The sequence below is a fragment of the Panthera tigris genome, chromosome B4, assembly GCF_018350195.1.
Source record: "Panthera tigris isolate Pti1 chromosome B4, P.tigris_Pti1_mat1.1, whole genome shotgun sequence".
Taxonomy (NCBI): domain Eukaryota; kingdom Metazoa; phylum Chordata; class Mammalia; order Carnivora; family Felidae; genus Panthera; species Panthera tigris.
The window spans coordinates 78,225,961-78,249,823 of NC_056666.1; the positions used below are offsets into that span (position 1 = coordinate 78,225,961).

General features: G+C 47.6%; 1 protein-coding gene across 1 annotated transcript; it reads right to left on the minus strand.

Annotated features, from left to right (window-relative positions):
• Positions 1 to 6,114: 6,114 nt before the first annotated feature.
• On the minus strand, positions 6,115 to 16,513 carry LOC102972277 (keratin, type II cytoskeletal 73). The gene is made up of 9 exons (XM_007081352.3): positions 16,067 to 16,513; positions 14,357 to 14,571; positions 13,501 to 13,561; positions 12,534 to 12,629; positions 11,652 to 11,816; positions 9,031 to 9,156; positions 8,411 to 8,631; positions 7,147 to 7,181; positions 6,115 to 6,371 (listed from the first exon to the last, which is right to left on the minus strand). The coding sequence occupies exons 1-9, from the start codon at positions 16,511 to 16,513 to the stop codon at positions 6,115 to 6,117; spliced, it is 1,623 nt and encodes a 540-aa protein (XP_007081414.2).
• Between the last annotated feature and the right edge of the window lie 7,350 nt (positions 16,514 to 23,863).

The following is a 23,863-nucleotide window of genomic DNA, read 5'->3' on the forward strand; positions in this document are numbered from 1 at the left end:
ATCTTTTCCAGTCGAACCCAATTTCCTTTTTCCAACTTAAGTTGCCTCTAATTCTTCTCTTCTGTTAGAATCGGCCCCTCTCAGGGGCACCCGGGTGTGTCAGTTGGTTAAGCGGCTGACTGCAGCTTGGGTTTGGCTCAGGTCATGATCTCCCAGTTGGTGAGTTCAAGCCCAGTATCTGGCTCTGCATTGACAGCCTGAGTGGGCTTGGGAGTCTGTCTCTGCCCCTCCCCCACTCTCACTCCCTTCCCATAATGCCCTTCTGACACCCTGATGGGCTTCTGCTTCATCACTCTTATTGCTCAGTCTGTCTGAGTCCTGAGTATGTGTCCCATTTCCACCATCAGATTAGCAGGTCCTTCTGGATTAACCCTTCCCTCCCCTGCTCACCGGTGTTCAGTCCCAGCCTTGGCACCAGGGACATTCAGGATGAGTGTGAAACAGACTGGTGCTTAGGACAAGGCTCATTGCTGTGCCCTCAGTTATACCCTGGAGCCTGGACTCCCCCTTGGAACCCTCGTGGAATGGCCAGATGGTACCCGGGCGTAGTTGAGTGACACAGGCTCCAGTGAACCAATCAGAGCATAATAACACCCAAGGTGTTTACCCCACAGGGAACAAGGCTGTGGGACACTGGTGAGTGATACAGATGGCGCCAGCCACAGATAAACAGATAAAGGAGTCTAGAAGGTCGTGGGTGAAAAAGAGAGTGGGCTCTCTATGCTGCCTCAGGGGAGACACTACAGTCTATTCCCTCTCATGGAGAGGGGCCATGTCAATGAAGCTGGGTGACCAGCAAGCCCTTTGAGAAATTCAAGGTTAGGCTTTCCATTATTTCATGAGATTGTTTCTTATGCCCCATAAATGTAGCCAGTTTTTTGTCCCCCACAAGCACAAGAGAGAGTTTATTAACTCTGACCATTGAGAATAGAAGAGAGGAAAAGTATTTATTGAAACAGAAGAAACTTACATAGGATTGGGTTTCAAAGGGAGCCTTTGAAGTCTCCTTTTTTTTCTGGACACTTTCTAAGAAGTTGAGACACCCAGGCATCTGGAACCAAGCCACTTCTGCCCAAGGTCAGGGAACAGGCAAGATGACCTTTTCTCATCTTCCCTTGAGGGGTTGACCGGCCAGATGAATCAGGAATTCCTTTGAAGCCCCAGGCTTACCTTCCTTACAGATTATGGAGAGACAGAAGTGATACAACCAGGTTTGGAAGGCATGGGATGTGTGGGGATGTGGGCAGGTCAAAAGGTGGCTGAGGTCTGGGAGGAGGGCTTCACATTGGAGGTGCCTCTGACAGCAGCCTACTGTCATTTGGGCTCCAGTGACTACCTCTGCCATTAGTTCCAGGTGGGAGCAAGACCTGGGATGGTAGACTAAGCCAGAAGCATCACCCTTTGAAACAAGAGCTCAACAACAAAGGATGGACGGATGGATGGATCCTTGAAGCAAGGCTTTGCAAACATACTGAAATTAAACTGGCTCTCGTTTGCCCGGGAACCGCAGTTCTTAGGAGATTAATAGCTACCGTGTAGAAAAAAAGCATGGGGATGGATTCTTTGTTGGGTTTAAAAAAAAAAAAAAAGGTTAAGCAGGCATCATACTGTGGGACTTTTTAGATCCATCACTATGCTTAGGAAAGCTACACCAAAGGATGCTGCGAAACTCAGTGTTTTCCAAAGATGGTGACTGGGAAGTGTTTTTTTTCTATTTTTTAACATTTCTAAATTTTCTCATGTGAGCATATCATGTTTTTATAGATGAGTTATTGGAAAAAAAAAAACTAGAGAAGAAAGGGAGGTAGGCCGATTCCAGTATCAGAAATAAAGCACTGTTTTTGTCCAAAAAAAAAAAAAATGTGTGCGTGCATGTGTGTGTGTGTGTGTGTGTGTGTGTTTCCCAAGCTTTTGCTTGACCATAAAGACCTCTTTTTGGCCAAATATTTTATAGGAACCAGCATTTCAAGGAATGTGCTTTAAGACACACTAAACAAGTTATCTCTATTTCACATTTCCCAAATCCAAACAGTCTTCCAATATCTCCTTAAAAACATGAAGGAGAACTAAATATAATTATCATAGCGTGCAGCCTCATCTGGTCTATAGCACTGTGCCTAACATGACATTGTCAAAGTCAAAGGGAAGTTATTTGCTTGGACGAGGGCACATGTGCTGGTGCCATCTCAACACTGCTCATGGGGAAAAGAATTCTTGAGCTGGTCACCTGATTGGTTGGCACCAACCAAAAAGGTTGTGCCAGAGACTTCTAGTGCTTATCAAGTATCCTCCTTCTTGTCCTCATTTCCCAGCCTCCTTTGGGGTTTGGTTGGGGCTTGGGACCCTATTGGCCAGTTAAATGTGAGTGGTATCTAGGATGAGGCAGTTAACAGTCCATGTGTCTCTTTCACCTCTCATTTCCCCTTTTCCAGTAAGTAACCTTGAGGCCACATGTCCCATGTGGCCAGGCTCAAGACAGAAGCGCGTAGTTCTGTGGGACACCCACTGGGAGAATCATGTGGGATTACTGCCCAAATCGGTCTCGGACTATGAGTGAGAAATGAACTTCTATTGTGTTGAGACACTGAGACTTCAGAGTTTGTCCATTGAGTCAGTCAGTGTTCATATTCTGATCTAAGCATACGATGGTAGAAATATCTCTTAATAGCCAATGCGTTTTCTCTTTAGTTCATTTTCACATTTTCATCAAATAATCTGATTGCTATCAGACCTTCTGCACTTCACATCTCAGCCTTTTTGAAAGACTAGTCTATCCTAATAATGCTAAGAGTGACAGTAGTAACAATGATATAATAGCAACTATTTATTGAGCACACACTATGTGCCAGATATTGAACAAAATAATAATTCTCATGCATTCTTCAGCTAAACTTAATTCTCATGACAACTTTATGCAGGAACTTCTAATAGTAACTTCTTTATACCAATGAAGAAACTGAGATTCATGGAGCAAAAGTGTTTTGCTTAAGTCACATTGTGAGTGGCGGAGGGGGACTGAAACCTGGGTCTGTCTGATGCCGAAGGTGTTGGCTTCTCCTGTGAGCACTACGGTGTAAAATCCCAGCTCTGTAGCCAATTGAGAGGGCCTCTCTGATGTGGCTGCTGCCGCCCTCCCCAGTCCCCCAGCACCACGGCACCCTCCCTCTCCACCTGCTGTAATCCCTCCAGCAGCCTCCTCTGACCTCCTTGGAGCTCCTCACTCTCCTCTGTTCTGTCTCTGTATCTCCTTTTGTTACCAGTATCTCACTGTGTTACAGTTACGTTTATTACCATCATGTCACCATCAAGGGCATGGACCAGGTTTGCCTACCACTATATCCCCAACAATAACTGTGTGCCAGGCACATGCTAGATACTCAACAAATACTCATTGGACTGATTATAAGTTCTTTACTGGCCCCAAGAATGTATTCTCTGAGACTAGCTATTCTGCCAGCCGATTCTCCTTTGGGCAATAAATAAATTGGCATATAGTTTATGAGATGGTCTCTTTAAATTTTTTTAATGTTTATTTATTTATTTTTTGAGAGAGAAAGACAGAGTGCAAGCTAGGGAGGGACTGAGAGAGAGGGAGACACAGAATCTGAAGCAGGTTCCAGGCTCTGAGCTGTCAGCACACAGCCCAACGCAAGGCTCAAACTCATGAACCGTGAGATCATGACCTGAGACAAAGTCGGACGCTTGCTTAACCGACTGAGCCACCCTCAGGCACCCTGAGGTGGTCTCTTTAAAGTTTGGAACTTGCAAATTGCTTTGCCACCACTAAACACCTCTTTTCAGTGAGCAGATTTAGTCAAGTGTTTGAGCCAAGAAAATTGAGGACAAGATCCTGTTTCCACTGACATTTATTAAGTATGAACTTTGTACCAGAAGTTACATAAGACATGCTTACATTGCCTCATTTGGGCATAATAATCATCCAGGGGTGATTGGCTGCCTATTTTATAGCTAAATAAATGAGGCTCAAAAGCCTTGAGAGCTTTGCTTACAATCCCAAGTCAGTTGCAGAGTCTGAATCTGAATTCAAAACCATTGACTTGAACTCTAAGATTCTCTGGACCCACAGTGACCCTGTTCAAATGCACCTGTGAGTCACAGCCTGAATGAATGCCAGCCTCTCACTGGCTCTTTGCATCCTGACAGCATCATCATGGCCTGGGAACCTGGCAGAAGTCTCTCAGCACAGGAGTGTTTTGGAAGCTGAACAGTGTATATAACAGAGATGGCACATGCTTCAACACAACTCATACACAAATGCATTCACTTCACCAAAGACTGATGGAACACGGCTCATTGTTTTAAAGAGAATCTACTGTAGGGGCACCTGGGTGGCTCAGTCAGTTAAGCGTCCAACTTCTGTTCAAGTCATGATCTCATGGTTCCTGAGTTCGAGCCCCGTGTCAGGCTCTGTGCTGACAGCTCAGAGCCTGGAGCCTGTTTCGGATTCTGTGTCTCCCTCTCTCTCTGACCCTCCCCTGTTCATGCCCTTGTCTCTCTCTTCTCAAAAATAAATAAATGTTAAGAAAAAAAAATTTTTTTTAAAGAATTAAACCAATTGGGGGCGCCTGGGTGGCTCAGTCGGTTGAGCGTCCACTTTGGCTCAGGTCATGATCTCACAGTTCATGGGTTCGAGCCCCGTGTCTGGCTCTGTGCTGACAGCTCAGAGCCTGGAGCCTGCTTCCAATTCTATGTCTCCCTTGCTCTCTGCCTCTCCCCCACCTGCACTCTGTCTTTGTCTCTCAAAAACAAACAGACATTGAAAAACAATATTTTGAAGACCATCTACTTCAGCATTTTTCCAGAGATCAGGGAGCAGCCATAACTCGAGCCCCAGGCTTTCCAGAACTGGCTTCCTTCTGTCTCTTGATCAATTTTAAATCCTGCCACAAGATAAATGCTGCCTCCCTCCCCCTGCTGATAAGCAGCACGTTCTTCAAGATTGCCTGTTCACTGGAGCACTGGCTTGAGAAAAACATGACTTGAAGGCACAGCTACTGGGGATGGGGTAAGAAATGACTCCAGGGTATCACAAAATCCGGGGTATCACAAAATCCAGTGGGATCCTGCAGTCCATGCAAGGATCTTTCTCTCAGATTAAAAGATACTCTGGGGTGCTGTGGAACACACCAGACCTCCATGCCCCAGGTTTCAGGTCATTTACCTCCACAGATAGAAAATATGTGGTCTGAGGGGCTTCTGGGTGGCTCAGTGGGTTAAGCGTCCAACTTCAGCTTGGGTCATGATCTCATGGTTCATGGGTTCGAGCCCCATGTCGGGCTCTGTGCCGACAGCTCAGGGCCTGGACCCTGCTTCCTCATTCTCTCTCTCTCTCTCTCTCTCTCTCTCTCTCTCTCTGTGCCTCCCCTGCTCTCTCTCTCTCTCTCTCCTTCTCTCTCTCAAAAATAAATAAACATTAAAAAAAAGAAGAAGAAAATAGGTGGTCTGAGATGAGGATTCCCCTAGAAGAGAGAAGCAGCCTGGTCCTGCATGAGTTTTATTAAGTTTATTGGTGAGATGCGGGAATTAGAGAGGTAAGACCTGAACAAGGACAGGAACTCACATATTGAAGGCACAAATCCCTTCATGGATAAGACCAATCTCCAGGGCTACTCCCAGCTCTGTAAACGTGTAGGGGCCACGCAAGATAGAACCCGTAACCTAGTGTTTTGCCTGAGCTGCTGTTGCTGTAACAGGAGACAGTCTTTGTGGGTCTGTCGGTGGCCCTGTAATCTCATGAACCCAGGCAGCATGTAGCCAAATAACTCCCTAAGGCCAGGCTGTGGAGGGGGGAACTGCTGAGAGAGACCTTTCTCTGCAAGGGGCTGTGCAGGCCAGGGAAAGATCTGGCCTTCCTGGCAACGCTTCAGGAAGGGGAGCCTGAGTTAGGGAGTCTCTTAGTATGGAGGCAGCAGGATGGGCTAGAATCCAGATTCTGAATGAAGGAAGACTAAGGCAGGAGGTAGAAGAGAGGGAATGTCAGTGGAAAGGAAAAGCAAGAAGGAGACGATGATAAATGTGATGCAGGAGTTTCCTGGAGAAGGGAGTCCAGAGGAAACCAGGGTGAGGTGGACAGTGGGGAAATACACTTTCACTTTATCTTGTGGTTTTCTTGGTGGGGGAGCTCAGAGCTGAGGTCTTCCCCTGGGCGTCCTTGAATTCGCTTGCACTGCCCAGCCTGGTTTTGGCCTCTCCGCGGGGGCCACAGTTCCCACTGCCAGTGACACAGCCCCCGGACAGCATGCCGTAGCCCCCCGAGACAGAGCTGGGCCGGTAACCAAAGGTGCCAGAACCGCTGAAACCAAAGCCAGCTCCTGTGCCCGTGGTCCCGGCCACCGTGCTGCTGATGACTGCTGTGGGGGTGGAGGGAGGAGTGATAAGTGTATGTCCCAGGACAGGGGTGACACCAAGTCCCCTCCAATCTCCCACCCGCAACTAGCTTAAATGTCTCCCTCTTAAGCAAACGCTTCACATCAACTGTGGACACTAAGGATATATGCTCAATTCCTGAGCAGCTCAGGCACTGGAAAAACTAGCCCAGATCCCACAGGATCCCCAAATTGGGTGTGTTCTCCTTCTCTGAACAAACAGGAGTACCAAGAGTGTCTCCTGAAGCATCACATAAGCCAGTAGGGCTCTCATTTAACTTTAGAATATGCTCTTAATTTTTTTCAAAGAACTTCCGGATTGCTTGATTTCGGGAAGGTTTGCTGGCCTGTCTTAGGAGACCAGGCTGACCGCTGTGGAGCCAGCACTCACACTGGTCATGCACAGCGTGCCTGAGCACAGGTCTCTGCTTGCAGTGAGGAGGTGGGCTCTTCCTGCTCACAGCTTCCATCATGCAGGAGAGCTGTCGTGGGACGGGGGAGGCAGAAGAGGGTGGGCTGAGAGTTTTGTCCCAGCATAGGTGAGATCTCTGGGGAAGGGGCCCATGTGAAATATCAGAATGTGACGGGAAGCTGCCAGTGGGAGCTCCACGGAGGAAGAGGGAACAGGTCTTAGCGAGGAAGGGGGTTGTGACCAGGTGATCTACCAGGCAGAGCCCATGGGGGCCCGGAGGCAGGCACCCATTTCCTCTGTGTTCATTAATGGGCTACAAATATTCCCCCAGAGGCATGAAATACTCACAAATGCTCACAGAATTGGTGTGTTCTCCAGACATCCTGTGCAGAGAGAAAAGGGGAGGTAAGTCTCCAACGCTTGGAATCCAAGTTCCCCACACCGCAGCTTGAGATCATCAGCCACATGAGCCCAGCCTCCACGAACCCCTCCAACTGGCCAGATGTCATCATTGCACCTGCATGTCTCTGCTCTGCCCCGCCCCCCAGTCTACCCTTCCCACGTCAGACACGTGCCAACCTGCAAACTTGGGGCCCCCAACAACAGCACCTCTCAGGGCCCCTCCTCTGGGTTCCTCTTTATCCCATTTCTTCATTCCTGGGAGGCTACTGCCTGAATAAATACACATGTGGAAATACTGGCATCAGAAGGTGCCCCTAAGGAAATAACCGTCTGATTTTAGGACCAGTAACTTCTCCTCTGCTGGTCTCAGCACTACAATGGTGCTCAGTTAGAACAAGCTTTTCACATGTCAGTGTTTCACGTACCCCACTCTGACGTGCTATGAACCTGTACGACTCACACTGTTACATACTTAGTATTTTTCATGGACTCTGCCTTTTATACCAAAAAAATGCATTTCTCTTAACAAGAAGTTTTATGGGGCTCCTGGGTGGCTCAGTCTGTTAAGCGTCCAACTCTTGGCTTCGGCTCAGATTGTGATCTCATGGTTTTGTGAGGTGAAACCCCACATCGGGCTCTGCACTGACAGTGTGGAGCCTGCTTGGGGTTCTCTCTCCCTCTTTCTCTGCCCCTCCCCTACTCACGTGCTCGCTCACTCTCTCTTTCTCTCTTTCTCAATAAATAAATTAAAAAAAAATTTTTAAGACATTTTCCTTCACCAGGGTAAATAGAAAACCAACACTACCTGATCAAAAAGGATTAAAAAAAAAAAACGGTAGCAGTAAAAATAAGTATAATGAAAATAAAGCAGTTTAAAACTTTAGGGCTAGATATTGTTGCCTTCCCGAGGCTCTGAACCTGGGATCTAGTATCTCTTTACTTATAGGGATAATGGCAAGGGTCCGAGCGGTGTTAAAGACACAACAGAACCATCCTGAGACTTTCTCCCTGTTGTGGTCTGGAGACTGGCAGGAAAACTATAAAGGAGATTGCTGTCTCATTGACCAGATGCTGTTTAAAAGCTGTTTGTCATGACCTGAAAAGCATCTCCAGCCACTCCAGCAACCTCCCCCACACTCTGGGAAACTGAGTCAGAAAAGTCCAAAAGTTCTTCCAGCTCTAAGACCCTCCCCGCCCCCCCACCCCGCACCTGCACTCCTCGCCCTCCAGCAGCTTGCGGTAGGTGGCGATCTCCACGTCCAGGGCCAGCTTCGTGCTCATGAGCTCCTGGTACTCCCGCAGCATCCGAGCCAGCTCCTCCTTGGCCTGGTGCAGGGCGGCCTCCAGCTCATCCAGCTTGGCCCGGGCATCCTTCAGGGCGCAGTCGCCCCGCTGCTCGGCATCGGCGATGGCCGTCTCCAGGTTAGAGCACTGCGGGACAGGAGGTAGCATTTTCCCCTGAGTTCTAAGGGCAGCCACTCCAAGCCTCACTTCACCCCTCATCCCCCGTGTGCTGACTGTGGTCGGACCCTCCTCTGTCTGGCCCCAATTCCTACAGCAAAGCCACATCCATGGTGATAGATAGAGTCCCCCCAACTGGGTCAGGGGAGATTCTTACTCTTAGCCACTTGGCTTTCTGAAAAGACCTTTCCAATTGTTCCAGATTTCAGATGGGAGATAAGTGTGGAGGATGAGATCGGGGGCTCCACCTGAGAAAGTGGGTTCTGAAATGAAGGATGTAGAGTAGGAGAGAGGTCTGGGGGAGTATGTGTGATAGACCATTCACACCTCCCTGGAGAGTGAGCCAGGAACTTCCAAAGCCCCCTTTACCTGCTTCTTCACACTCTCAATCTCTGAGCGCAGCCTTTGGATAAGCCGAGTCAGTTCGGAGATCTCATTCTTGGTGTGCTTGAGGTCATCCCCATGCCGGCCAGCTACTAGCTGGAGCTCCTGGAACTAGAAGGACAGGGGGCAAATCAGAGACCTTGACTCAGGCCTGGTGGAGCTCAGCCTGGCAGACCATGCCTTTGCCTTCAGAGTGTGACAGAGGTGGGTAGGGGTCCCCAACTTCACCAGGCCTGTCAACAGCCCCCCACTCAAACATCTATCTGTTCATGGGATTTATTTGTTTGTCTTAAGCACAGTTCTCTCACTGATGGTTACATTTGGACATAAGGACTGTTGAAAGTCTTCTTCTCTCCATACTGCAACCATATAACATACAACTCCAACTATGACACTGCTCTACTGATAGCCCTTCAAAGTCAAGGTCAAATTCAAACCATGAGCATGGCATCAAGGTGCTTTGAGATTTGCATCCACCAGTCTCTCCAGACTCATCTTTCGCTACCCCTGCCCATCTGCCTCTACACTTGTGTTGAACTGTTCCCTAAAGGTCCCTGTGCTCTCAAGTCTCTGAGACTTTGCATGAGGCTCTACCTCCACCTGGAAAACCCTTTCTCATCCATTTTCCCTTTTTCCCTAGCTAGTTCCAACTCCGCCAAAGCAGATCAGCTTCCTCCGGAAGGCCTTCCTTGATCTTCCTTGATTGGGTGTACTTCTGGTTCCGTAGTTCCTACCACTCCAGTTCAAAGATCTTACCACACTGTACTATAAGCACACCTTTCTGTGTCTTCCCCATCAGACTTAGCATGACTGGATGACAGGGACCTGTATTCTCTGTGACTTCCTGCCCTTCATAGCTCAGCTGGGCCCTGGGCTACTGGAACTGTTTCTGGGAATGGAGGAACATTGTGTGTGTGTGTGTGTGTGTGTGTGTGTGTATGTCTGTGCGCGCGTGCGCACGTGCGTACGCGTGTGTGTTGGTATATTCTGCTAGTCTAACACCACTAGCCATGAATTTGAGGTCATCTACTAGTTTGGGATCACTCCCGCCTTGATGTCATCCATTGAACAGTCAATAGAGAATATTTTAGTTCTACCCCAGAATCTGGCTTATGAGGAACTTGGAAAAGTGTGACACTCAGAACTCTGGTGACTGCACACTGCTTCTCTCTGTGTAACTGGTGCTTGGCCTTATGGGTTGTCATATCTGACCCTAACAAGGCCCTAGAGTCAGGATTCCTCTTAAAAATGCCAGGTCCCCTGGAAGACAAAGAGGCTTCTCACTATGTTCCTGTGTTTATCTTTGGTACTAATCTTGGGATGATAAACACTGGGGCAGGACAGGTGGTCTTTCCCTGCTTCTCTGCAAGTCTATGTGAGGAGGATGGCCCTCCCTACGAACGGACAGGGAGGGAGGCACTAATTCCCTAAGTTCTGACACCAAGCAGGCTCCTTCTGAAGCAAACAGACCAGTGTCCTTCTCCACTCTGTTCCTGGCCCATCCTAAGTCGTCACTATAAATGCTTCTTAACAGAGTCATGTCCTGATCTTTTGTCTGAACACTGTGGAATTTGTAGTCAGTCATCTAGATTCAAATCCAGCTCCATTTATTCCCAGCTAAGTGACCTTGGCAAATTACTTAAATGCCCTGATCCCTGCCTTCTTCATCTTTGAAAGGGGAAGAAGAAGAAGAAGACCTTCTAATTCTGTTGCTAGAACTACACTAATGAAACTCTGGTCAGTAAGGGCTTAGCTCCAATTGGAGACTTGCAGGTATGGATAACCCCATACTTCTTCTGGAAGGAGTTTGGGGTTAAGCACTGGCCACTGACAATCCAGAGTGCCTGGGCCACATGGCCGTCCCTGAAACTGGCTTGCAACAGTCACGTGGAGGGACTTGGGAACTGGAAACTTGGGTTTGAACACTTATCAAGGAGCCCTGGCCTGTGCTGTTGCCTGGACCTCCCTCTCTTCCTCCCAACCCTGCTGACCACATCTTTCCATCCCTATGGTATCAAGGAGGCAGGGGGAGAGATAAGATAAGGTCTCAAGTGTGTGAATTTCCCCTGGGAAGGAACCCGATAAATAGCATGGAACAATTAGGAAGTTGCCATCTGATCTGAGAAACTAAATTATCTAAAGAATCATTTCCCCACCCATGACCCATTAAAGGAGTTAAGATCATACTCCCCCTTTATCCTTGTAATTGGACTTGAATGAAAGGTAGGAATTACCTGATCTCAGATGACATTCAAGAGACCCCCTAATTTATTGTAATTAATGGAAGAGTTGAGATGCTAACTACCCATGTTTTCCTCCCTCTCAGACTCAGTTCAAACCCTTCAGCCTTCAGGAAGTCAGTACTGACCTGTCCCACTTGGCCCCCTAACCTCTGTCTCCCCAGCATCCAGGACTCTGTTTATGCCACATTCATTTGCAATCAGCCATGGGTGTCTGTCAATGGCTGCCCCAGTCTTTGTGGATCAGTCCAAGAGCTTCATCTTCTCCTCCCTTTGGGAGTACCCCAGAACCCAGGACAGTGCCATGCTCCCAACAAATGTGTGGACCATGGTGGGCCATGGACTCTGAGGAGGTGTTCAGCCCACCTTGGTCTGGTACAGGGCCTCAGCCTCAGCCTTGCTCTTCAGGGCTATTTCCTCATACTGGGCGCGGACCTCAGTGATGATGCTGTCCAGGTCCAGGTTCCGGTTGTTGTCCATGGACAGGATGACAGATGTGTCACTGATATGGGACTGGATCTGAGCAATCTCCTACATGAGAAGGAAGGAAACATGAAATGCCATTTGTGGATGGAGGAAGGCCAAGGTGATGACCCTTTCATAGAGAGCCCCTAGAACCTCCCAAGTAGAGACAAGCTGTATTCTCCAAAGCCCCCCAGCCCAGATGTTTCAGTGCCACGTCTGAAAACTGCTGAATGAGTTGGAAGCAGCCCAAGAAGAAAACAGCCCATCTATCTGTCACTTGAAACAGGTCAGGAGTCGAAAATATAGAGGAGAAACAGCCTGGCCACCACACAAGAGACACTAAGGACACAGGAGCCCACATATGCTTGGCCAACAGGATCAGGCTTTAAGCCAGATGATCAGAGGTAGTAGAAAGGGTGTGAGGACTCCCCCACATTTATCCCTAGAGATTCCTGTTCAAGACCCAGGGAGACACCCCAAGTGGCAGACAGAAGACAGGCAGAAATGAGAATATCCTTAGCTGAACATCAGTGTATCAAGGACCCATGGCTTCCTCAAAGATGTGAGACTGTGACTGGGAGTCCCAGGCTGGGACTGATGGTCCACATAATTTGAAGGCAACAGGATAGATGTCATGCTTTCCTTTGATCTACATGCCCCCCAGCATCCAAATGCTGGAGATCCCCTGGGCTCTTAAAGTTACAAGGAACAAATAGCCACTCATTCACATGGCTGTCTTCCAGAAGACAGAGTTAGGGATGGGGCTGGGGGATGGAGACTTACCCCTTCATACAGACATTTGAAGAATTTGATCTCTCCATCCAGAGCATCCACCTTGGCCTGCAGTTCCACCTTGCTCATGTAAGCCGCATCCACATCCTAAAGGAATCCAGAGACCCCCTGATATCGCCCTTCTTCAAGCCCAGAAAGTGCTCTCCCAGGAACTGACACCCAAGCACCAACACTGAGATGAGCTGCCCCCGGGAATGGAGTGAGGCCTCAGAGGGCAGGAACATAACTTCCACCCAAGACTCACTGCGAGCTTCTGGAACTCATCTGCCCCCATCCAAGATGGAATCCTGTTCCTCCCCCTATTTCTCAAAGAGAGGCTACGGGAGGGAGAGCTATCTCCTATAGGGGGTCATTTGGCAGTCAGAGCCCAAGGCAGCCACAGCACTTTGCCAGAGACAGGCAGAGCTGGAAGGTAAGCGTGCAGCCCTCCCCAAAGCACGTCCTGTTCCCCAAGCCAAAGTGGACATACCCTGGACATTGGCTATCCACATCTGGGCTCCCACCCATCGACGCCAAATATAAAAAGCTGACAAGGTAGGGGTGCCTGGGTGGCTCAGTTGGTTGGGCGTCCGACTTTGGCTGAGGTCATGATCCCGCAGTTGGTGGGTTCGAGCCCCGCATTGGGCTCTGTGCTGACAGCTCAGAGCCTGGATCCTGCCTTGGATTCTGTGTTTCCTCCTCTCTCTGTCCCTCCCCTGCTCATGCTCTCTTTTTGTCTCTCAATAATAAATAAACGTTAAAAAAACATTTTTTTTAAAAGCTGACATGGTAATGTATTCTAGGTAAACATCTAGGTGTCCCAAGATATCCCAAGCAACACATCCTTCCATCTTCTTCTGGCACTTCAGATCCTGGTCGTTCTACAAGGAGCACAGACCCCAGTTTCCTCTCTGTTACCTCCCCCACCCTCCATGCCCCACCACCAGGTGACAGGAATATATATGCACCTCCTCCTCACCTTCTTAAGCACCACAAATTCATTCTCGGCAGTTGTGCGCTTGTTAATTTCCTCCTCATACCTATAGGAAAAGCATCACATGAGCAAGGTATGTGTGTGTGTATTCTCATCACAAAAGCAGAAAAGAGGTGTCCACTCTATGTATCTTTTAGCAGCTATTATTCTACATCTTTGCAAATCTGTCCCACTCACTAGGACTATGTGGCCAGTGCTGTAGACAGGGTTTGAAAGTAACTCCCTCCCAGGTCAGGGGACCAGATGATTTTGGGTCTGGATTCCCCCTGATGCCTGGGGAGTAACTAGGTTCTTCCTCCTCCCATTCAGTGTCCAAATCACAGGAACATGCTGCTATCCCTTGTAGCCATGATTCTTGCATCACTCCAGCTTCCTGATACCTTGCTAGTAAACTCACCCCATCCCAAAGTGTGAATCTAAAGGAACCTAGAACTGTCCCCGGACAGGAAGAAGGAGCATGGCCCAAATGTCCAGGACCTGAAGACAATGAGAGAAACTCCAACTCCCTGACTTGCTGGTTTGGGGAAGGGGTGATTCCTGGAAATTTGGGGGACCTCTGAGCGAGCTTAGGAGCTGAGAGGCTTTCTCAAGTGGGAAGCAGAAGGGAGTGTGCCAAGGAGGTGGCCACTTGCAAGAACAGCCCTACCACTGCCTGAGAGGCTGACTATCCACTGTCCAGACTGCCCAGTCACCCAGAGAGGGCCCTCATCTTGCCAAGGCAGGGGAACTCAGGATGGGCCACTGTCACCCAAGCTCAGTGCCCCTGAGCAAGTGTCCCAGTGCCTGCTGGGGAAGCCCAGCTCTGGCAGGCCAGTCAGCCCAGGCATGGGGTCCTGCTCACCTCTTCTTGTAGTCCTCCACCACGTCCCGCATGCTGCGCAGCTCCGAGTCCAGCCGCACCCTGTCCCCGGACAGCGTCTCCAGCTGCTTCCGCAGGTTGCTAATGTAGCCCTCGAGGATGGGCTCTAGGTTGTTCTTGCAGTTGTTCAGGTCCAGCTGCTGTAGCAGCTCCCACTTGGTCTCCAGCACCTGGTTCTGCTGTTCCAGGAACCGCACCTGGGACCCAAATCAACAGGCACTCTGTCAATAGGGAGGGCCTGTGGGGTTTCCTTTCCTGGGCTGTGGTTGTGTTGTCCTACACTGTATTAGCTTAAAGCGTAGCCCTCCGGACTTAGAAAATGTCCCTCACACCCTTCCCCATCCAGGGCCCTTTGTCTGACTGAGGTTCTCTTTGTGGGGACAGCCTCTGATATTGGGCAGGGGCTCATCATCTTTATTTACCACTAGTAAATGTCTAAATCTGCAGGGACCTGTGTCCATGGGCAGCCAAGTCCCTAGATGTGTAAGCTGGCCTTGTACTGGCCTTCACACTCTTGGGCACCTCTGCTCAGGGCCAGGTAGCCTGGCCTGTGCTCTGCCTGCTCTCTGTCTCCTCCATCATGGCATCTCCCAGCCCAGCCAGAGGCAAGCACTCAGTTGACTGGGGATCTTGGGCCCTCCCATGTTGCTTTCATGTCCAACTCTCTGGTCTCAGAGCATTAATCTGGGGGAAGAACCAGCATTCTCAAGCTGTAGCTTACAAATACCATACCATTCCCTTATTCAAAATGGTCCAGTGGTTCCACATCACCTGCAGAGTCCAGTCCAAATTCCTCCTTGTGCTCTTCACCATGTGCCTACCCCTCCTCCCCCTCCTCCACCACTCACCCAATACTCATACAAAGGCAAGTTCTCCCCATTCTTCAAACAAGTCCTACCATGCTACACGGGACTTCTCCCTCTCTCTAGGTTTCTTTTCCCCACCTCTATCCAGTGAACTCCTATTCACACTTTGCCACCCTACTCACTGCCACCCTTGGTGAGCTTCCCCTGCTCCCCTGAGCTCAGGAAGTCTCTATTTCTCAAGGCCCTGCTACCCCTTTTTTCCTCAGGGGTTCTCAAACACAAGTGGCCATCAACATCACCTGGGGGCTCCTGGGCCCTACTGCCAGAGCTTGCAATTCAGTAGGTATGAGTTGGAGCCTGAGAATGTTCATTTCTACAGGTGCCCAGATGATGCTGATGCTGCTGGTTCAGGGAAAACTTTTGAGGACCACTGCTCTAGTACATTGCTCCTCCCCATCTGCCTTCCCCCATAGATTGGGTGTATTATAGTCTATGAGTCCATCTTTCAACCAGGATCTGAGCTGCTCTGGGTCCCATGAGAGGAGAGATTGGGTCTCATGGCTTTATAGAAATCCTTGGCTGCCACAGGACTCTCCTTTGTCTGGCTTCCTAGTTTCATAAACTGTCATTCTCCTACTTCTCAACTCTGAGGCCACTTGCCCTGCTTCTTGGGAACATTCCCAAATTAAGCTCCCTGGCTCTTCCTGCCCCTCTGTCCACCCCCACCCTCAGCCCTGACGTCCAGGTTGGTCCAGTTCCTCCCTACTCAGTTCTTGCTGTGTCTGCATCTTGGGGAGGCGCCTGTCTCAGATAGAAAGCCACCTGAGGGCAGCAGAAGTAGAAGAAGGAAGGGGGTCTATGCTTGGCTTGCTCCAAAGAGACCCACCTTGTCGATGAAGGAGGCAAACTTGTTGTTCAGAGCCTTGATCTGCTCCCGCTCTTGGCTGCGCACTTTCTGGATCTCAGGGTCCAGCTCCACGTTGAGGGGGGCCAGGAGGTTCTTGTTGACAGTGACCTGGTGGATGCCCCCTGGAGGGCACACAGTTGGACACACAGGCCCAAGGGCCACACTGCCAAACATGCTGCCAGCAAAGCCACTGGCCCAGTTTCGACCAAACCCATAGCCCCCTGCCCGCCCACTGCCGCTGGCCATGTTGAGTGAGATGCTCCGGGCGCCCCCCAGGCTGTAGAGGCTCCGGCTTCCAAAGCCCCCGCTGAGCCCTTTGCCACCTGCCCGATAGGAGGACGAGCTGCCCCCTGAGAGCACTGCCGAGCAGCCACTGAAGCCCCCCTTGGCGGCAGCCCCCGACTTGTAGGTGAACTGGCGGTTCATGCTGGGGAGGCCAGAGAGATGGAATAATACGCTAACCCTTAGCTGAGATGCAATTCATGAGCCTACAGTCTCAGGCTCCCCCTTTATAAGGCTCAGGAGGGAACCACTGCCCTAATTTGAGGGTTTAGTTTGCCTGGGAGCAAAAAATCATTTTCTCCTAGCAAAATCAGAGACACCAGGTAAATAACTTGAAAATCCCCAAAGTGCTGGGTTTGCATGTCTTGCTCATGTAATTTGAGTCTTATCTAATTAACATGGGATAATTAGCCTAACCAAATTATCCCTAGAAAGATCTTGGCTGGGAGATTTGTCACAGCCTCGGTTGCCCTTTCCCAGGGAGTGGGGAGGCTGGATTGCAGGGGTGCAGAGGAAGACCTTTAATTGACAGAGTCATCTGTGAGAGATCTCACAGCTCTACCGGCATCAGATCAGGGACCCTGGCTGAGCTGCTTTTATGTGGTTAAGAAAAAGCTTTGTGGCCTGGCTTCCCAGGGCTCCTGGAGACAGTTCTCAAGGCTGACCCACTAGGAATCCAGGGCCTCTGCTGTGCCCTCCCAGGCAGGTCTTACACTCCCCTGTGCAGTCAGGCTTCTTTGTTGCTGTGCGTTCCCGCCATCCCACCCTTGACCTTGAAATAATGGCATTGCTACCATTCACAATAGCCAACACTAGTAAAGCACTTTACAGCATTAAAAGAGCTCCTTGCACACTGAATCTCACTGAGTCCACCCAGTCAGCTTGGGGAGGAGTATGATAACCCACATTTCACAAATGGGAAAACTGAGGCTCAGAGAACTGAGGATTACAAACATTTCATGAGCCCTTTCTTTGTAGAATCCCAGAGGATGCAAACACCCAACAAAATGAAAGCCTTCACTTTGAGAGTCCCTGGTCTGGTCTTCTGACCCTACATACAGAGCTATGAAGGCCATATTTGTCCATCTGTCTGTCCACCTGCCCACTGACTTACCCATTCATTCATCCATCCATCCCATAACAGCCCTCTGTTAAGGGCTGACTCTGTCCCAGTTACTGTGTTAGGTTCTGGGGTCATAAATTTGTAAGACAGAAGCCTAGCTCACAATTCTAGGGGTGAGGACAGACACTCACATTTCATTAGAGCCTTGACAACACCAAAGTATGTGACCCAAATGTTTCATTGTTCCCAAATCCCAAGTATATTCACAGTATATAATATCCTCCATAAAAATGCAGTCATTTCAGCAGCCAGAGTGCTTGAATGAACAGTTTACCAATCCCTCTTTTCTACTTCTGTCCAGATACTCTAGCCCTCTTCTGAATTATATATTATAATACGCCTGTGTTATGTCTCTACTGTAGAACCAGGCAATTGCCAAATTCAACCTCCCCTTCTCTTTTTATACAAAACAACTATTTTTAGTTAAGAATAATCATTTTCTAGGGAACCTGGGTGGCTCTGTCAGTTAAGCCTCTGACTTCAGCTCAGGTCATGATCTTGTACTTCGTGGGTTCAAGCCCCCATGTCAGGCTCTGTGCTGACAGCTCAGAGCCTCGAGCCTGCCTCAGATTCTGTGCCTCCCTCTTTCTCTGCCCCTTCCCTACTCATTGTCTCTCTCTATCTCTCTCTCTATCTCTATCTCTATCTCTATCTCAAAAAATAAACATTTGAAAAAAGAAGAATAATCTTTTTCTTCGATGATGTCAATTTCACACCAGTAATAGCACTTGGCTTTCTTTTCCATCTTTCCATCTTTTCCACTTTCTTCACTTAGGCACAAAGGTTTTATCCCTTTGCGAATTCTTTATAAAGCATGATGAGTGAACACCAACAAAGCTGTATTGTGATGAGGATACAGTGTCCCAGCCAGAATCCCTCCCTAATTGGCTCCTTTCAGCACACCAGTGGCAGAGTAGACATGATTCAGACCCATGGCAAAACTACAGACTGCTGTCACAAGCTTTGAGATCCCTCCCTCAGGGCTGACAGCCAGTGGCTACGCTGTGAGCATCAGCTCTGCGTGGTGGTGTGTGAGTGCTAACTGGCAGCCAGCCTCCACTCTGCATGGCCTTCACTTCCCCTCTCCCACCACAGTCTTTCCTCCCCATGAACCTGCCATATGGATACCCCGGCAAAACTTCTCTTGTCACATCTCAATTCAACTCGCCTCTCTGGTCGGTCTCCCAGACTGTATCTATTTTTCCACATGTGTCCCCAAACTGTACCAATCTCCATCAATAGCCAGAAACGTTCCTAAGGATGAGACCCACACCCTATCCTCCCTGTTTCCATCCCAGGACCACAGGAGTGAGGGACTCTCTCCTGAGAGAGAGGAATGCCCCCTTGAAATCATTCCTCCTAAGGACAGGATCCTTGGCATCTGTCTTTAAAACTCTCTTAAGTGGGCCACTTCTGCTTCACATCCTGCTACTGCTCTTGCCAGGGGAAACTTGATGCCAGCTGAACACTTACCTAACCTTCACCCACTTCCCACAGAGGTCAGTGCTGCCATTAGCCTTTGCTCACCTCTAGGCAGGCATCTCTGATGGGTGCAGCACACAAGAAGCAGGAAATCAACCTCCCATCACCCACAGAGGCAGTAAAATCATGTTATAGAAGAATATGTAGGATCTGTAATTCAGAAAGATGGAATAGACATACTTTTCCTTTCTTTTGATGCTGCTAGAGCAGAAGAAATAGTGTAAACACTCTTCTTCCACTAACTATAACTAAAAACCTGAATACTATATATATATATATATATATATATATATATATATATATATATGACATGAGAAGACTCTGAAAGGTGGAGAAAAAAAGTTATACTGGATAGGGATCTTGGGAGCCAAGGAACGGCATGGTGGTGAATTCTCTGGGGTTCCTATTTGTTTCATACATCCCAGACTTGGGGCAGAAGAAGGCAACAGCCTGGAAGGGCACAAATTTTTTCAAAAACCCTGCAGAAGTCTAACTCTCTGGAGAGAAATATTCAAGAATAGGGCAGCCTAGAAAGACAAAACTCAGAAACAGAAACCACTCTATTCTAGCCAAACATTACAAAGAACACTGAGGTCCCACCCCCACCTACTCCAACAAAAGCTGAGCAGGAAGCCTAGATTCACCAGCCTATAATGAGGCACCTCAACTGCCCCCTTCCTCTGGCAACTGGGTGATGCCAGGGAAGGCCAAAGCAGAAGCTGGGACTTTCATCCCCACAAATAGAAAATTGTCCCAGGTCCATCCAACATCAGTGGATACCACATGGGGATCCCTGACTCCCACCCTCACCTGGCAATAATATAGTGGCACCCAATCCTTTCCCCTGCTAGGGCAATGTCAGAAGAGGACAGCTAAAACAGAAGACTTAAACAAGATCATAACATAACCTAATACACAAAATGTCCAGGTTTTGATAAAAAATCACTTAGCAGACCAAGAATAAGGAAGATCTCAAGCTGAATGAATAAAGACAATTAAGAGATGTCAACCTAAAGTGACAAAGATGTTAGAATTATCTGATGAATATTTTAAAGCAGCCATGATAAAAATGCTTCAAGAGCAATTAAGAACATGCTAAGCAGATGAAAAAAATAGAAATCTCAAAAAAGAAATACATATCAAGAAGAACCAAGTGGAAGGTTTAGAATTGATAAATACAATAACCAAAGTAAAAAAACTCAAAGGACGAGATTAACAGCAGGATATAGGGACTAGAGAAGACTGTGAACTATAAGATATAATAACAGAAATTACCCAACCTGAAAAACAGAGAGGAGAGAGAGACAGAGAGAGAGAGAAAGGAAAGAAGGAGAAAGAAAGAAAGAAAGAAAGAAAGAAAGAAAGAAAGAAAGAAAGCTGGAGGGAGGGAGGGAGGGAGGAAGGAAGGAAGGAAGGAAGGAAGGAAGGAAGGAAGAGGGAAGGGAGGGAGGAAGGAAGGAAATGGGCATCAGGGACCTGAGGAACTGTAACAAAAGATCTTACATTCATGTTATTGGAGTTTTGTGAGAGACGAAAAAGGACTGGCTAAAAAGTACTCAAATCAGAACTAAAAATTCCCCCAATTTAGCAAAGGATATAAATCTAAATATTCAAGAAGGTGACAAATCCAAACAGAATACATCAAAAAAATATACACCAAGATATATCATAGTCAGAATTCTGGAAACTGAGGATGAATTAAAATTATGAAAGCAGGAAAAGAGAAACAACACTTTACCTATAAAGGAAACAATTTCAAAGGGCAGCTGATGCCTTGTCAGAAACCACGGAAGCTAGAAGAGACTGGCACAATTTTTTTTCAAGTGCTTGAAAGCAAAAAACTGTCAGCACAGTTTCCTATACCCAGCAAAAATACCCTTCAGGAATGAAAGGGAAATCATAACATTCTTAGATGATTGAAAACCAAAAGGATTTGTTACCAGCAGACCTAATTCAAAAGCATGGCTAATGGAAGTTCTCTAAGTAGAAAGTAAAGTATAATAATAGAAATCTTGGAACATCAGGAAAGAGGAGAAAGAACATGGTAATAAAAAATATGAGGAAATACAATAGACTTTCTTTCTCCTCTTGAATTTTCTAAATTATGTTTGATCATTGAAGCAAAAATTATAACACTCATGTGGTTCTAAATGTATTTAGAGGAAATATTTAAGAAACCATATTATGAAGGAGGGAGAGAAAAGGGATATAAAGAGCTAAGGTGTCTTCACTTGAACCAGTCAAATGATGACAGCAGCGGACTGTTATAAGTTACGTATATATCATACCTAGAGCAACCACTAAAAAAGGTATACAAAGACATATACTCTAAAACACTATACATATATCAAAATGGGCTCTTAAAAAATGTTCAAGCAGCCACAGGAAGGCAGGAAAACAGAAGTGAGAAGCACAGAGAACAAAAAAATAAAATGACAGACCTATGCCTTAACAGATTGATAATTACATTAAATATAATCTAAATACACCAGTTAAAAGACAGAGATTGTCAGGGCTTATTAAAAAACATTAGCCAACTATATGCTATCTACAAAAAAAAAAAAAAAACCTTACCTCAAATATAATAATATATCCAAGTTAAAAGTAAAAGGATGGAGAAATATACATCATGCAAATATTAATCAAAGGAAAATAGAAGTGGCTATATTAACATCAGATTAAGTCATCTTTAGAGCAAAAAACAATTGTGGAACATAAAGAGGCATTATATAATGTAAAAGGGCCAATCCTGCAAGAAGACACAGCAATGCTAATGTGTATGCACAAAATGGAAGAGCTACAGAATATGTGAAGAAAAAATGATAGAACCAAAAGAAGAAATAGACAAATCCACAGTTAAAGTTAGAGATGTCAGTATTCCTCTCTCAACACTTGATAGAACCACGAGAGAAAAAATCATCAAGGATATAAAAGAACTCGCCAACACTATCAACCAATAGGATCTAATTGGCATTTATAGAATACTCTACCCAACAAATGCAGAATATTCTCTCCACATTAATAGTCTCAAAACAACACCTGGCACATATTAAGTGCTGGATAAATGGTGCAAGATCAACATACATAAGGAAACTGAGACACAGAGAGGTTAAGTTACTTGGACAAGACCACACAGCTGGAAACTGGGAATGGAAGCCAGGCAGCTCACTGTAGAGCCCACACTCTTACCTACTATTGCCTGAAATCTTTTTAAAACAACTCAACCCTGCGATTTTTATTCAAAAGGCTTGGGGTAGAGCCTGAGCTTATAGAGTTTCTTAAGCTCCTTCATACTTTCTTTTCTTCAGAGACTGAATCCACACTCAAGGTCCCCACCTTTTAAGGGCACAGCATGATATGGATTCCGTTGTGCAGAAGTTTCCTTCATAGCTACAGTTTTCTGCAAAGGAGGCTTGAAAATGTAGTCTGTATGTATGGCCATGTACTCATCTGTAGTTTCTATTTCTGTAGGAGAAGAGGGGAGAGGGTAGTAGGGGACAACTGGCAGGCTCAGGCACGTTCTGTCTGCTAGATAAACACTCTTGCCCCTTTATCGGTCTACTGTTTTATGCTGCGGGATGGAGTCCAAATTGCTGGAGCTAACAAAGTGGCAGGATGAGCCACCATCCCGGTTTGCCTGGGACATAGTGGGTTCTTAGGACATGGGATGCTCAGTTTTAAAACCAGAATATCCCAGGAAAACAGAGCAAGTTGGTCACTCTACCCAGAAAGGTCCTCATCAGCCTCTCCTGCCACACCTCCTCCCAGCTGCCCCAGATTGCACTTCTGGGAAAGAGACTGAAGGGCCAAGCTCTTGTCAAACTCCTTCAATCCTTCGACCAATATTTATTGACCACCTACTATGTGCCAGGTACTGCTCCCATCACCGGAAGATAACACTTCTGTCTAAAACACTCCCTTAATTCCTCCTTAACATTTAGGTTTGAGGGTTCAGCTTGAGGACTCTTCATCAAGGAAGTTCCCCCCATCCTGCTAGTCTGGCCCCTTGCTCCTGATAGGGACTTCCCCTAGATAACACTTATATCCCTGACTCTGCACATTCTCTTGCCTGCCTTCCCCATACATAGGTCCTGGTCCTCTTTTTGCATCAGTATCAAGGACAGGATGTAGCACATAGTAGGTGCTCAATAAATGACTGTCGAATGAATGAATGAATGAATGCTGCCTCTCTAGACACCTAGGGCCTGCTCAAACAAGGAGCTATGCCCATCCCCTGACTGGCCATGTTCCCTCCTCTCAGCGCTCCCAACAGACCTCATGACAGGGAACTGATGAGACTGTCCTCCTGATCCCATTCCACTGGACTCCACGCATGCTGTGCTGGGAACGACATTCTGGTGGCAGAGTGCCCTTGTGACCTGAGCCCCCAGGCTGCGGCTTCCCACTCTACACCTGCTGGCTGTTACCTGATAATAATTCTTATAACAATAACGATAATAATACTATTATTCCTTAATTGGGCAATAATGACACCTGCTTGGCTGCCAAGCAAGGCTCGGGGACCTGAAGTTAATTGTTTTAAAAACGGAAGCTGGGCTTCTTCAAAGAGGAGGGGAAGGAAGAGTCATTTTTGCCCACCTTCCAAAGCTAAATAGAAATAACACATGCTTCCGTCAGCAGAGGTAACCGAGCGTCCCTCTCTGACCCTTCCCCAGCCTGGGCTCAGGGCAGCCGTGCCTGGACTGGGCAAAGCTAAGGAAAACTAGTCCTTTTTTTCTCTGTCTTTCTCAATAGTAGGGCAACCTCCCCACTTTGCCCTTTGGTCCAGAGGTCCAGAGGGAAAGTTCGGAGGAGGTAGGGACTCCAGCATACAGGGCTGGGGCCTGTACTATCACATGCACTCTGGTGAAACACTCTAACCAGACACC